This window comes from Cupressus sempervirens, chromosome 6 (assembly GCF_028749045.1).
Source record: "Cupressus sempervirens isolate cs-2001-9-10 chromosome 6, ASM2874904v1, whole genome shotgun sequence".
In the NCBI taxonomy this organism is placed as follows: domain Eukaryota; kingdom Viridiplantae; phylum Streptophyta; class Pinopsida; order Cupressales; family Cupressaceae; genus Cupressus; species Cupressus sempervirens.
The window spans coordinates 85,072,773-85,087,865 of NC_143123.1; the positions used below are offsets into that span (position 1 = coordinate 85,072,773).

Below are 15,093 nucleotides of genomic sequence, written 5' to 3' on the forward strand. Positions count from 1 at the left end.
CATGCTCGAACACAGACATGTTCTGAAGTAGTTTTGGGCCGAAGCAGTTTACACTGCAGTTTATTTGTTGAATTGGTCACCCATAGTGGCGGTCAAAGGTAAAACTCCGGAAGAGGCCTGGTCAGGTCGCAAGCCTAGAATCAGTCACTTGAAGGTTTTTGGCTCCCTTGCTTTTGTTTGGATCCTTGATGCTTCACGCACCAAGTTGGATGCCAAGAGTCAAAAACTCATGCTTGTTGGATATAGAAATCTTCACAAAGCCTACTGCCTGATCAATGTTGAGACATCTCGTCTCATATACAGTTGTGATGTAGTCTTTGATGAGCAGCGTGGACCATTCACGCTTGTTTCTCCTATTCCTGATCCAACAGACCAGCCTATGATGGCTCATGATTTGGGAGTTCGGCTTCCATTAGGTCCACCTGATGGGAGGGCTCCAGTAGCTCCTACAGCTCTAGTTATTCTAGTGATACCTGTACAGACACCTTCGGCCTCTACTACAAGATCACCTCGCTTTGTAGATACTTCACCTAAGTTTGATCCAGATTCTTCTGATGAGGATCTTGCTAATCAAGCATCTCCTAGTACTAATGTTGGTCATTCTCCTATTTGGCCTAAGTGGTGGGCTAAGACACTTGCTGATCTTCGTGATGATGAGCTCATTGATGGGAGAGTTGCTTGGAAAAAGAGAAAAACTCTAGATTTTGTTAACTTTGCTCTCATGGCCAACATTCACAGTGTGTTTGAACCTCAAACATATTTTGAGGCCAAAGGAATTCCAGATTGGGAACAAGCCATGACATCTGAACACTAGAGCCTATTGAAGAACAACACTTGGGTCCTTTCTGATCTTCCACTAGGGAAGAAACCCATTGACTGCAAATGGGTCTACAAAATCAAATACAAGTCGGATGGTACTTTGGATAAGTACAAAGCTCATTTAGTGGTGAAGGGCTTTTCTGAGCGTCAGGGCATTGATTATGAGGAGACCTTTGCTCCTACTGCAAAGATGAGCACCATCAAATTAGTCCTAGCCATGGTAGCACAATTTGGCTGGAAGGTCCATCAGATGGACGTCAAGAGTGCTTTCTTGAATGGTGATCTCCATGAAGAGGTCTACATGACGCAGCCTCCTGGTTTCAAGGTTGCTGGTAAAGACCATCAGGTTCTCAGATTGGTAAAAGCTCTCTATGGCTTGAAGCAAGCCCTTCGGGCATGGTACATAAAAATTGATAAGTACCTCAGAGATCAAGGCTTCAAGAGGAGTTCTTTAGATTCAAATCTATACATCAAGACTACTGATAGTGACATCATCCTTCTGGTTATCTATGTGGATGATCTGATCATCATTGGTAGTTTGGCATCTTTGATTCAGCAAATCAAACAGAATTTATGCCAGTCTTTTGATATGACTGACCTTGGGCTCATGCATTATTGCCTAGGTGTTGAAGTTTGGCAACAGTCTTTTGGTATATTCATCTCTCAGTCCAAATATGCCAGGGCCCTATTAGACAAATTCCGAATGCAGGATTGCAAACCTGCATCTACACCTATGGAGAAAGGTCTCAAGTTATCAGCAAAGTCTGATTCTCCTTCCGTTGATGATACTACATATAGGCAACTAGTAGGCAACCTCATCTACCTTGTTGCTAATAGGCCTGATATTAGCTTCACAATCAGCAATATTTCACGCTTTATGACAGCTCCTAAGGCTGATCATTGGATGGCAGCAAAGCGTGTGTTTCATTATGTGAAAGGCTCTTCAGATTATGGACTTCTATACTCTCGAAGTTCTAATCCTAAACTCAATGGGTTCACAGATTTAGATTGGGCAGGCTCTATTGATGATAAAAAGTCAACATTTGGATATGTGTTCAATTTTGGGATCCGGTGCAATCACATAGACCAGCAAGAAGCAACAAGCAGTTTCTCTCTCTTCTACAGAGGTCGAATACAGATGGATTGTTAAGGCTGGATGTGAAGCTGTTTGGCTTCGTCGGATGCTTGGGGATATGCAGATGTCACCAGTAGGACCGACTACTCTATTTGTTGAGAATGAAGGCATTATCAAGTTAGCACGAAATCCAGTCTTCCATGAACGATCCAAGCATGTGGATGTTCATTGTCATTACATACAGCAGCTGATTGAAGACGGGATTATAGATTTGCAGTATGTTCCTATCACAGACCAGATTGTAGATATTCTCACCAAGCCTCTTGGTCCTGGTAAGTTTGTCAAATTCAAAGGACAACTTGGTTTGTTAGATAGATTAACTATTAAGGGAGTGTATTACAATAATAGATAAGTCGTCTATTATTAGTTAATGGTTATCTACTGTAAATATCTATTAAGCTTTAGCTTGCTTTCGTTTTTTGGTTTCTCTAGAATAGAATGTTTCTATTATTTACAATCATTTCCTAAGGAAACATCATCTCATTGTTTTGTATATATTGACCTTTGGGTCTCTGTTAATATCAAGCAAGTATTTTACCAATTACTTCCATAATAAATTGCACAACACAAGATCCAGAGTCATTTCAAGAACAAGTTTTGAAGTAGTTTGGAATGTAAGTAAGAGATCTCTGCTCAGTGCATTGCAGGAATTCAGTAGTTCAAGAGAGAAATTGAGGTTGATTGATTTCATTAATCTGGAACTAATACACAAGAAGGAAGACCTATTGGGATACATACTACCCCATACCTACACATAACAGAGTATACAAAATAATGTCCAAAGCAATTGTTATTCAGATGTAGTTAATTCTACAACAAATATCTTCTTCACAAATTAAATTTGCAAATTATTGAAAAATCTTTGATGGAATAATTATTATATAGGAAATCAATTTTTACTTTTTTACTTTTTTGTATACCAAATACATAAAATCTTCTTTGTTTGATAGTCAAGATTAATATGGGAACATATGTCTGTGTAAGCAATTTGGACTTCATCATTCCTATAAAGAGGGAATTTGATGTTAATGGGCATACTCTTCACTAGATGGAGAACTGTGTGTTAATCATTATGCTTTCAATCCTGATGAATGATATTCTGAGATCTAGACTCTATTTTGAAGTGAACAAGAGAATTCAAACATTTCAATTCATTATTAGCAAATCTGTTTATCATCATGGCCGAAAGGTTAAGCAGAATGCTTTAATATATCAAATGTCATAAGAATGTTATGGGAAAACATGAACAAGATAGGCAGAACAACTGTACCCGACTCAAAGTTGCGACTGACGCTCTGCTATTATCCATGAAGAGGATTAAAAAAGACCGATTCTTTTACAAGGAAAACAAACAAGTTTAGACAAGTCTCAATTAGTCTTTGAAAATACACTCACAGAGAAAAGGCATTCATTGGCTGGATTACTAAGCTTTTTGTAGGTTTCCTTCCCAAATAAGTGTATAGGATGTCTATTAGTCCCAGAAGTTCACAACTTGTCAGTTTTAACTGGCTTATGAAGCAACACAAGAAGAAATAGACACCTAGGAAACAAGATGGATCGCACCTCAAGGAAAGATACGATTAATTTGTTTTCCTGGACACCACAAGTCCACATAATGTTTGCTCTACTTAGCAGAACAAGAGTCTTTGAAAGGCTAGTTTTAATACAAAACTTTGGTACTTTGGTTACTTTAATAGCTCTTGTTGAATGAGAGAAAATCTGTACTTAAAACCATAATAAATCCAGAGTATAAGTAGTTTATGTTATGTAAGAGCCCTGTTTTATGGCCCTTTTTTGTTGTAAAGTCCTCAGCATGGTTGACAGCAGAGATATTCATACTACAATTCTATATGGACACTTCAATATAATATAATTCTAATCATTTTGCTGATTAATTTTTTTGGCTTATCTGTATTCCTCAACTTTTAATTCATGATGATTCAATCCTTTGCCTATTATTTAACACTGTTAAACATTTAAATTGTCATGGCTAAGATCCCTAGTTTTAACGTGAAAATGTTTTTGTGACTAGATGACAAGAAGTGGCAGTGCACATATAGAAAATAATTCCTAAATAGCTTTTTTGTGGTAAAGTAATCTTTCTGTTTGTTTAAATGTATAGCCATTTCATGGATATATATTTTTGTAGATAAATGACTAGATTTTTTTTTGAAGTTTAGTCACGAAGGTAAGAAGACAATATTTCTTAAATAGTGGAATTATTTCTTTGTAACTTATCTTAAATTCATAAATTGTAGCTACTTGCAGAGAAAGGTGAGCTACCAACTCGATTTGGTTCAGCGACACTTGGGATCCTTTTACTCCAGGTCTTCCCTTGTGATTTGATTGTGTCTTTTTTTTATAATTTGGTTTATTTTATTTTATTGAAGTAAAGGATATTGTATAATTAAATGTCAGCTTTTATGGTGGTGTTGTGCAGGACATTGCAGTTGTGCCATTATTGGTGATACTACCAATTCTAGAGAGTCAGGTGACTTTTTTCAGTCTTCACATTTATGATGTTTACTAAGATCAATGACTTTCCATTCACGTAAATAATTCATTGCTAGATATGCTATCTTGTTTCTTTTCCTAAAATGATATTTGTTTATAATAAACATCAAACTACAATAATTATTTTTCCTTTTTCAAAATCGAAGTTTCTTTTCTCTTTGAGGAGCTCTAGTCGTCAATGGGGACAAAAAGTTAATCATTCCCAAAAGAGCTCTTTTGCCTTGCATCATTATATGTTAATGTTCATTGTTTGTTAATCTTGTTACTTACATGAATAAAACTGTTTGCGACCTCCATATTTCTGTATGTGTTCCTTAGATTTTGCATATAGCCTTTTTGGTGATTGGTGGTGGGAAAACTGAAAAAGGATAGTTAACAAAATGTTACAATTTGTATGATTCTAATGCGAACAAATTGTAAACAAGGTATGATTCAGGGAGTGTTCAGAAATGGAACATGCAGTCACTTGAGCAGACAGGGGACATTAAACATCAAGCCTTTGGGGATAGCATTGCATGTAGATGCTGCATTTGAAAAAAATGGAAAGTTATAAATATAAAAATCATAAAATAACTCAAATCACAAAAGGAGGAAGAAACGATGAGAGAATGAGGAAGGGAAAGTTCCCTGTGGATTATTTACAAAATGGTCATTTAAAATTAAAAGTTTCTGAGGAAAAAAGGTGTATCTTGAAGACCCTGGTGACCTCAAAGACTTTAATTAGACTCGGTGACATAGGTTTCACCCCATAAAGATGCCTTCTATTGCAACAGAAGGTGTCTCTAGTGTGCTGCCTTCCCAAATGTAATGAACCCTGCTGGTTCAACCTTTACCAGTACTGAATTTTCTTTTCTGATTACTGATATTGCTGTTGTGTTTAATTTGGAATGTGTTTTTGTTTTCTTTTGAGATATATTTTTCTTTTTTGGTTTTGATTGCACATATGAGAGATAAGGAAAATGCTTGAAATGTTAAAGCTGCAACGGCAATGAGTATTCCCAATGATTTAACGATGTTGCAATATATGAACACAATTCTATATGCAATCTGATATAGCCAAAGGATTGAAATTTAACAACTAGGAAGGCAAATACAAAGTCTGATTTAAAAACAATTCATATACGAACTTGGATGAGGGCAAGTTGTTCTATTGTGATGGATGGGTGGACCAATATTAAACAGAAACCACTCTCCAACATCATTTTCACATGCATTTCTTGCTCTTATTTTTCATAGAGCCATGTTGCCCCATTTCCCACAAATCCAATTTAAAAAAAATATTGTTCTAGCTTTTTCACCAAATATATGGCTCAACGTTTTAATTTTTAATAAATGGTTTAAGTTTTTTCTTTTTTGGAAAACTTTTAGTTGTTTAAAACTTCCCCTTGTTCATACCTTCAAAATAAGTCTATTCTCGTGAAAACTGTGAAAAACTCTCAAAGTTATGCTCTATTGTTTAAAATGCCCAAAAGCCATGCATTCTCAACCAAAGCAAGTTCAAGATGCTCAAAACTCGAGCAATCAAAACCAAAATTGGTTTTGACTCTTGAATGCTCAAAAATTGAGCACTCACAAACAATTAAGTTGTAACCGCTCTAAAAATGAGCATCTCAAACACTTAAAATTATGAATGCTGAGATTGTGAGTATTCTTAACTCCCTTTTAAAACTCCAAATAACTGTCAAAGAAACCTAAGTAGAAAATTTTAACCCAGTGCATCTGGTAAGTCGGCCTCGACAGCCTTCGCTTAATTCCTCTAGCAATGGTGATGAAAATGCACTCTAATGATTTTAGTAAATGCAATGTACACTTCACAGATTCTTTGAAGAGTATGGAAACATTCAGAACAGTGACATGCAAAATATGAGAGCATAGATAATGCCTGTATGAATTTGGGCTGTTGTTAAGAAACTAAATGCAGAGTATTCTATTAATATGCTGGAACTAAAACAGTTCACAGATAAATACATTTGAAATAGTAAGCACTGGCCGGGTACTTGCATAGGAGATGAAGTCTTTGCAGTTATTAAAAAGCATTAATAATTTGTTAGTTATGTCAAACATTATAGCTGGAAACGATCTGGCAAACATGCATGCTAAAATGTGACAGCAGCAAAGGCAACGATAGCTGTTTGACAACCTGCCTCAAATAATTGTGGTCATCTGATATGTACCATGTTTGCAAGAATAGCCTAAATCGTTCTGTTAAAGAAGATTTAAAGTTTGGCAAGGAATGGAATCTTGTAGAATGCATTGGTTACAATGAATACAAAGATAACTTCATTGGAAATACTTTATAAGTTTGCTTGAGTAAATATGCATAGCAGAGATAGAGTTACATGCAAAATGTGGAAACAAAGTTAAGGCTCGAGTTGTTTTGACATGCCCCTCAAAGGAATTGATTCCATGGAACACAATGGGTTTGTGAAATGTTTAATAAGATCCTTCAAGCAAATGCCGTTAGTATTGACAGAGCCAATGTGATAAGCTCTGTTGCAGTTTTCTACTCAAAGATGGAGTTTTGAGTATGCACATTAACTATTTGACAAAATACTCCACTGAAAAGAGGTATATGTGAAATTTGAGTCTCCTATGATGCTTTCCAACTGTCTGGTTGCATACTTCAATGAATATTGAAGATCTACAACAGTTGTGCAGCTATGTCTTCCCTGTTCTATAAAAGCGTGCATTCAGGCTAGTGCAAGAGCAAAAAAAAGAAGAGATTAGTTTGTGGTTGTGCGAGTTGATGCCACATGATAGCTTAGCATGAGAGCAAAAGAACATTGAAGTCAATACCAACATCCTCCCCGTAGCACCAAGTGGGGAGTAAGTATGAGATGGTATTTTAAGCCGATACAATATGAGATCATGGAATATTAAAGGTAGCACACAGACATCCATAAAAGCAGAGATTTGTCAGATATTGTAGACGTACCTGTCCTCTCAAACATTTATGCACAAAATGGTGGGAGAGCTTGTTGCCATTCATCAAGTGGAATCATGAAAATGTGGAAACATAATCGATACACTCCAACTGTTTGATCAAAAATTCCTAGAGGAAATGTGTCAAGGTGAAATTGCAAATAAATTGACCATCAACAATACCTACCTATTATGTCTCCCCTCGAAGGCAATGACTATTTTCAATTACTTTAGAAGCTACAAAAGAGCATTCTCAAATGGAAAACATGGATCAAACAAATGTCATGACCATACTCAAGGATCGATAAACATATTGAAGGGACAGTTGCAATTCTCCAATAATGTAATTGGTTGGTGAAAAGGTCCGGTAGATATGAAGTGCACTATAATATCGAAGAACCCTCACAGGCATTCCCATCATTTGTTTTCATACCTTGTGGCTAATCTTGGAGAATTTAGACACATGATGCCATTTGAATTCTGGTTATTGTGTGAATATGTTTTCTTTGAACATACAAATCATATGCAAATATGTGCTGAGGAGATTTATTTCAAAATCCAAACTTTGACTTTTGTTGTCATGACACTCCATACACAATTTGTATAAATCAATGGAAATGATCCGATTTAGTGGAACACCTTGAATAGATATTATCTCATAGACTAAATAGATTAAAACATCACATGTATAGTATGTGTATTTCAGTTTAATAAAGTTTTAAAAAGATAATTGACAAAGATGGAGGATGGCAGTGAATGATGTTTGATTAATTCATTTGGAGTGTGTTTATTTCAAGGTCTATACTGGACAAATGTCTGGAGACCAAGCTATCCACCAAATCATGAGATGACTCGATGCTTGCCTCCTCAAAATCAATATTTGCCTTTTCTTCTCTCACAATGTAAAAGTTAATGTTATTTTTATAAATAGTAACTTTTGTCACTTTTGGTCAAAGTTAAGAAGTTGACAACTCTTGCATAGAGTTTGTGAAGTTCACAATCTTGTTAATATTGCACAAAAATATGTTAGTTGCTAACCCAAAGGAGTTAGTTATCTAAAGAAGCCTATAAAAATGAGGCAATCGGTAATGTAAAGGGAGAATTTTGCAAAGGGGAGAAACTTTGTAGAATTTTCTAGAGAACTTTGGAAAATATTAATGTTCACTCTTGTATCTAAGATCTTCTGAGTTTGTATATTCTGAGAAAGATAGTAAAAAGTGCACGTGTTTGTATGTTCAAAATCTTCTTTTGAGTTATGGTTACTAATCTCGCATATGTTAAATTAGTGATTTATATTTTAGTGGATCATTGACGTTCTATGTAATTGGCAGAGTGAAACCCATTCATGTCTTGGTATCTTGATGAGAATTAAGATAGTGTATATTTTCATATGTCAGGGTTTGCTATCCATTCTTTGTCATCTTTACATTTTGTGCTCGTACCCACTTGCAATCTGTTGTTCATATTGTCGTCGGTAGAAATTGTGCATCGGCCGACGGGTCCCTTCGGTAGAAGTCTTGTTATGTAGCCGACGGGTAAAATAGTTTGTAGCGGACATGATGTATCTAGCCGACGGATACCTTCGGGAAGGTTCGTCGGAAAGTATTTATAAACCCTTCGGGAAGCATTGTAATGATCATTATGATGATATCATAAAAGCACAATGTACTGTTGGTATATGCGAATAATAATAAGAGTTCTACTGTTTGCTGTTCGGTGTTCGTGTCTATTTCCTGTGTGCGTTGCTTAATTAACCTATGCGGTAAACATTTGGCGCCGTTGCTCGATGGATCTGGCATGCAGGCAGGCGGGTATGAATTAAATGTCGAATCAGTTGAGCAAAGATAAGAGTAAGCTGAAGGAAAAAGATGACATACGCGTTGCGCAGGAAAATTTAATTTTGGCTCAGTAGATAGAGCGTTGAAGGAGGTTTCAGAAGATTTCCAACGGAAACAAGAGCGCGGAAGGATTGTTGAAGGAGACTCGACAACAGCTTGATTTGGTGGAAGAAGCGAAGGAGGAGTTTTTAAACCTGCATACGCTACGGGAAGAGAATCCTGACGGAAGGAGATCGATTCGCACGGCTCGGAGTGCCGAAAGAGCACGAGCGTGGAGTGACCTCTTCGTCTGAGATATACTTCCAGAACGGACAGCTTCGGTTGACGAACCCTCCTCTTCACCAAATAGCGTGGAAGTCCCAAACAGCGCGGGTGTTAAAAACAGCACAGAAGCAGAAAACAGCGCGGGTGTCCAAAACAACGCGAGTGTTCAAAATAGCGCAGGAGCTCAGAACAGCGCGGCTGCTCAAAACAGCGCCGGAGTGCAAAACAGCGCAGGTACACAACAAAATCCTCAACATACAGTGATAATGGCAGGTCCGAAGGAAAAATTGCCTAAATTTGATGGTGATAAAGCAGTTGATCCCATTCGACATTGTAAAACATGTGAAACGATCTGGAGGGCGAATGGCATAATAGATACAAATGAATGGATCCGACAATTTCCCGCTACCCTACGGGGTGTTGCCATTGATTGGTTTACTGATGCCGATCCACAAAAATTAAATGGTTGGGATAACATTAAGAAGGAGTTCATCGCAGAATTTCAACTCTTGCGTGATGATAATGAAATTGTCGCAGAAATATTCAATACCAAGCAAAAGAAGAATGAAACTGTACGGGTCTTTGCCAGGAGGTTGAAGGACTTAATCAGTAAAATGGAGAATAAACCGGCAGATGGGCTCCAGAAAGATGGTTCATTGAAGACCTTCACCCGAAGCTACGGAAGAAGATGAAGATCGTGCCACCATCCACATACAATGAAGCGTACAATCGGGCAATGAACCTCAAAAGTGACCAGAAGACAAAGAAGAAAAAGACCACCTCGTCCGATTTAGATGATGATGCATCCTCAGGAGATGATAGCAGCGATGACGAAGGAAGCAACAAGAAGGTCCGTGCCCTCCAGAAGGACATGATGCGGATGATGAAGGAATTCAAAAACATGAACAAGGAAACTAAGGGCAATGACCTATGGTGCACGGAATGTAAGAAAGAAGGCCATACGAAGGGATCTTGCCCGAAAGATCAATTTTGTGAAATCTGCTAGATCCTCGGACACTTGGTAAAGGAATGTCCTTTCAATTTAAAAACAAGGACACCACAGCAAGTGTTCCTGTCACAGGAGGCATCCCCGTCAGGAGGGAACGGGAACACTAGTACGGAAGGTGCCACATTAGGTGGATACAGAAACAACCGGCGCGGTCCAAACAACAACAGCAATAACAACAATAGTGGCAACAACAACAATGGAGGAAGGAGTCGAATTCAGTACGATGCGAATGGTCAGCCAATTGTTGAATGCCGCGCATGCAATCTGTGGGGTCACTTCGCCCGAGAGTGCACAACGACGAACATACCGAAGTTGCTATGCCGTTGGTGTGGACTTGGAGATCATGAAGATGCTAGGTGTCCGAAGTCGGGAGTAAACTTGATCACCGTCGGGACGAATGAAGAAGAGGTTTTGGCCATCACACGGAAGCAAGCGAAAGTGTACCCCAACCCGGCGAAAGAAAAGCAGAGACTGGAAGAAGCACGAGTAGAGATCTAGAAAGCAACACAGGCAGAAACGACACACCTGAAGGACACGCGGAGTACTTCTGTACGGAACTGCACAGAACAGAACATTGTCTGGAAAATTTTGCAAGCCGAGATACCTGTCAGGATAAGTGATCTGTTGCTCACTATGCCTCAGCTCCGATCGGCACTCACAAACATTGTTCCGGCTGCTCAACTACCAGGAGAACATGGAAGGAAGCAGGAAAGTGGAGCAAGTACAGTGGACAAAAAGGAGAAGGAAAGTGGCGCAAGTGCAGAAGATCCGATGTTGTTAGCCCTCTCATCCGGACGCCATCCAGCAGTCGTCGAAATGGGAATTCTCGGGATTGTATTGACGGAAACAATTGTGGATGGAGGGTCTGGTGTCAATGTGTTGCCTGAAGACACTTGGAAAAAGTTGGGACAACCGACATTATGGCCACCTACCTTCCAGCTGTTAACGACCGATCAACATGGAATCAAGCCATTGGGAGTCCTGACAGCACAACCAGTGATGATTGGAACACAGCCATTCCTGTTGGACTTTGTCGTAATCCCACTGAAGCGGAGAGGATATGATGGCATTCTGGGCCGGGGGTGGCTGATACAAGCCAAGGCAAAGCACGATTGGAAGAAAAATACTTTATCACTCGAAAGCAAAGGCCGGAAGTATGTCATCGATCTACACACTCAGATGGTTGGAGAAGAAGCTCTATCGTCAGATTCCGAAGGAGAAGATGATGAGAGGAGGCAGAGTATGGAACCCAATCAGGAGGGAGTCCTACGATTGGAAGGAGATGATGATCTGGATTCAGTAAATGGTCTTTACCACTGGCAGATAGAGGATTATGAGCTCTTTCCAAGTTGTAATATGCTAAGGCTCTTTCCAAGTTGTAATATGCTAAGGATCGACGAAGGTAAGAAAGAAGGAAATGAATGTCCGAAGGAACATAGAGAAGCCGATGGAGGAAATGAATGTCTGAAAGAACATGGAGAAGCCGAAGGAGGAAATGAATGTTCGAAGCAACACAGAAAAGCCGAAGAAAGAAACGCAGGTATGACTGAAGTTGAAGAACAGAACATACAGTATGAACCCAAGAAAAGGAAAGATTCTACTGTACGACTGAGCCGGAAGAAAGTATTACGTCGAACCACAAATATAGCAGAAAGGTACCGGCAGCAAGGAAGACACACGATACCGTCTGCACAGGCAACAAAGAGGAAGGTCTCAATAAAAGTTGTAGCAGTACAGAGTGAAAGTGTTATTGACGGACAGAAGGGGCAGTTGACGGAGTCCATGGTACGGGGCTTCGGGAACAAACTAGGCGATATGGAGATGACACAGAACAGGCGTAGCAGGTTTCCACTCGGACAGTGGGTGTTGTACGACGATCGGAATGAGATCAAACCAAGCAAGTTCAAAATTAAATGGGTCGGGCCGTACCAAATGCGGGAAGTAAGCAATAACGGAGCAATAAAACAGTGGATGCTAGACCGAAAGGAAGTATTCGATGCAGTGAAGAGGTCGAAGTTGAATGTCTGCAATGAAAGAAGTAACGCACCCCCGTGGACAAATAACTGAGAGAAGACTGTAAGTACTGTATATATGTAAATATTGTACATAATTGTTCTAGAAGTGAGATTTAAAAAATAAAAAATAAAAAAAAAAAAAAATAAAAAAGTACCGTACGGATTTTGTTTGCTCACCGTACGGTTTTCACTTGGTTTTGAGTTGTACGGTTTTTAAGTTGGGAGCTAGTGTACAGTTTATTAAACTCTGAAGCACCGTATGGATTTAACCTACTCATCGTACAAAATTTGGAGGAAGGGTACGGTTTTGCAGCTTGTAAAGTCTGAGAGTTTTTGAAAGGAGCTAAAGTGAAGACAATGTACGGATTTTTGAGCTTTGAACAAAACGGGTTTTAATGTATGATGTACGGATTTTATAACAATGATGCACTGTACGGATTTCCATCATTCCTGCCATACAGATTCAGGGAGGGAAACTGTTGTACGGATTTGTGGTCTTCTGGTGCAAGCAGGTTATGTAGTCACCGTACGGCTTTTGATCTTTATCACCGTACGGACTTTTCAGATGCAGTGTGGCCGTACGGATTTATCAAATGCAGTCATACGGCTTTTGAGTCCCTATCGCCGTACGGACTTTCAGATGTAGTGTGGCCGTACAGATTTATGCAATTAGATAAGCACCGTACGAATTTTTAGAAGTCAAATATGGGCATCGTACGGCTTCCTCAAGCACGTATGGATTTCACAATGAAGGAGCACCGTACGGCGTACGGATTCCACACATCCACCGTACGGATCTCTCAGAAGATGGAAAATGACGTACGGTTTTTAAAGAATAGAGTTTTGTATGATTTTTAAGGGAGAGTACCGTACGGTATTCAGTATATGCAGGAACACCACCGTACGGTTTTTGCAATACGGATTTTGCAGTATGGTTTTTTAAAGACAAGGTACAGGTTTCAAATTTGAAGTACAATTTTAAGGCAAGACTGGGTGGGATATTGCTGTACGGCTTTTTCAAGAGGATTGGAATTCAGATTGTGTCGACTTCGAAGCCGTACGGATTTCATCACAGAAGGGTGACAGGAGGTTTTCTAAAAAAAAAAAAAAAAAAAAGCGACGACAGAATCAAGCTGCTCAGAATGAGTATCACCATAGGGAAGGGGAAGCATCAGCGATTGCCAGAAAGAGTGTAGAATCAGCGCTGCCCCTCGACCCCGCCGCCTGGACCCCCAGTCATTGCGGATATCAGTCGTGGGAGTCTGACCAGTTGAGAAGACTTGGAGCTGCGGCAGGCATGGAGTGTCTGTCTACCAGAGGCACTGAGAGTAGGTGTTGGCCGTGAGGCTGTCTTGGTGGATGCGTAGAGAGCTTGGGAGGAGCTGATCATCCAGTTGGAGGCAGTGCAGTGACACTTGGCTCAAGGTACCGAGGAGTTGGAAGCAGAGGAAGCAGCACAGGTGTCTATCAAGGTCAGCTTGAGGAGTCAGTATTGTGTTAGCAAAGGCTATAGATGCAACAGGATGAATGTGAAAGTGATATGGCAGATCAATATTGTTGTATTAGTTGTTTGAGTTTTGTCCTGTAGTCATCAGGAGACGACTTTTCTTTTTGGGGGGGATGATGTCATCGGTAGAAATTGTGCATCGGCCGACGGGTAAAATAGTTTGTAGCGGACATGATGTATCTGGCCGACGGATACCTTCGGGAAGGTTCGTCGGAAAGTATTTATAAACCCTTCGGGAAGCATTGTAATGATCATTATGATGATATCATAAAAGCACAATGTACTGTTGGTATATGCGAATAATAATAAGAGTTCTACTGTTTGCTGTTCGGTGTTCGTGTCTATTTCCTGTGTGCGTTGCTTAATTAATCCATATGGTAAACACATGTGAGGTCTCGAATGGTATTTGTATGTCTACATTTGGGGTTTCTATTGTTTACTCTCTTTAGTTTTGTGTTTTCTCCTTTATGTACTTTCAAGTTAAAAGTACACAGAAATAAAAACATCCCAATCATTTGAGGGAGCTGCCCCTCTCAAATGCAAAGGAATATTGTAGTCAGCTAGTGATCAAATTACAATCTATCCAACTGTTGGCACGATTGTCATTGCTTGCACTCACAATGACAAATCTGCTTACCAACAAGCCATTAATTGCTCAAGGATACAAACTTTCAACTTAACATTTTGAGAGAGGTCATAGAGGAGGTTGGGGCCTCATATATTGTTTGGGTGGTGGTTGAAACTTGATTCAACTTGTGTGCGCAAATTGGTTGACGTGATGGTGTAGGGTGTTTACAAGCACATCTTTTGGATGAAATGTGCTCATGCATTAAAGGACAAAGGGAAATTAGATTGGGTAAAGGAAGTGATACGTAAGCTAGAAATTATTAAATGTTCATTTGCAACCAAGATGCTCTCCTCGGGAGTTTTCCCGAAAAGAAAAAATTTGCAAACCTACGGAGGCAAGATATATTGATTACTTCATTTTGTTAGAGAGCATGACTGAGGTGAGTGAGGCTCTATAATTGATAGTGGTGAATTCCAAGTGTAATAGACAAACTAATTCAAGC

The 15,093-nt window shown here is 39.2% G+C and overlaps 1 protein-coding gene and 1 long non-coding RNA gene across 3 annotated transcripts in view; one reads left to right on the forward strand and one right to left on the reverse strand.

Annotated features, from left to right (window-relative positions):
* Positions 1-15,093, forward strand: part of KEA3 (K+ efflux antiporter 3) — a 187,018-nt gene that overhangs the window by 107,478 nt on the left and 64,447 nt on the right. For both annotated transcript variants that reach the window (XM_089786848.1, XM_089786847.1), the window contains exons 7-8: positions 4,213-4,281; positions 4,395-4,445. In XM_089786848.1, the coding sequence (XP_089642974.1) occupies positions 4,213-4,281; positions 4,395-4,445 (120 nt within the window). The remainder of the gene's footprint in view (positions 1-4,212; positions 4,282-4,394; positions 4,446-15,093) is intronic.
* The window catches only part of LOC149551292 (uncharacterized), a 248,345-nt gene that overhangs the window by 42,839 nt on the left and 190,413 nt on the right, over positions 1-15,093 (reverse strand). The gene's annotated exons all lie outside the window — the stretch shown is intronic.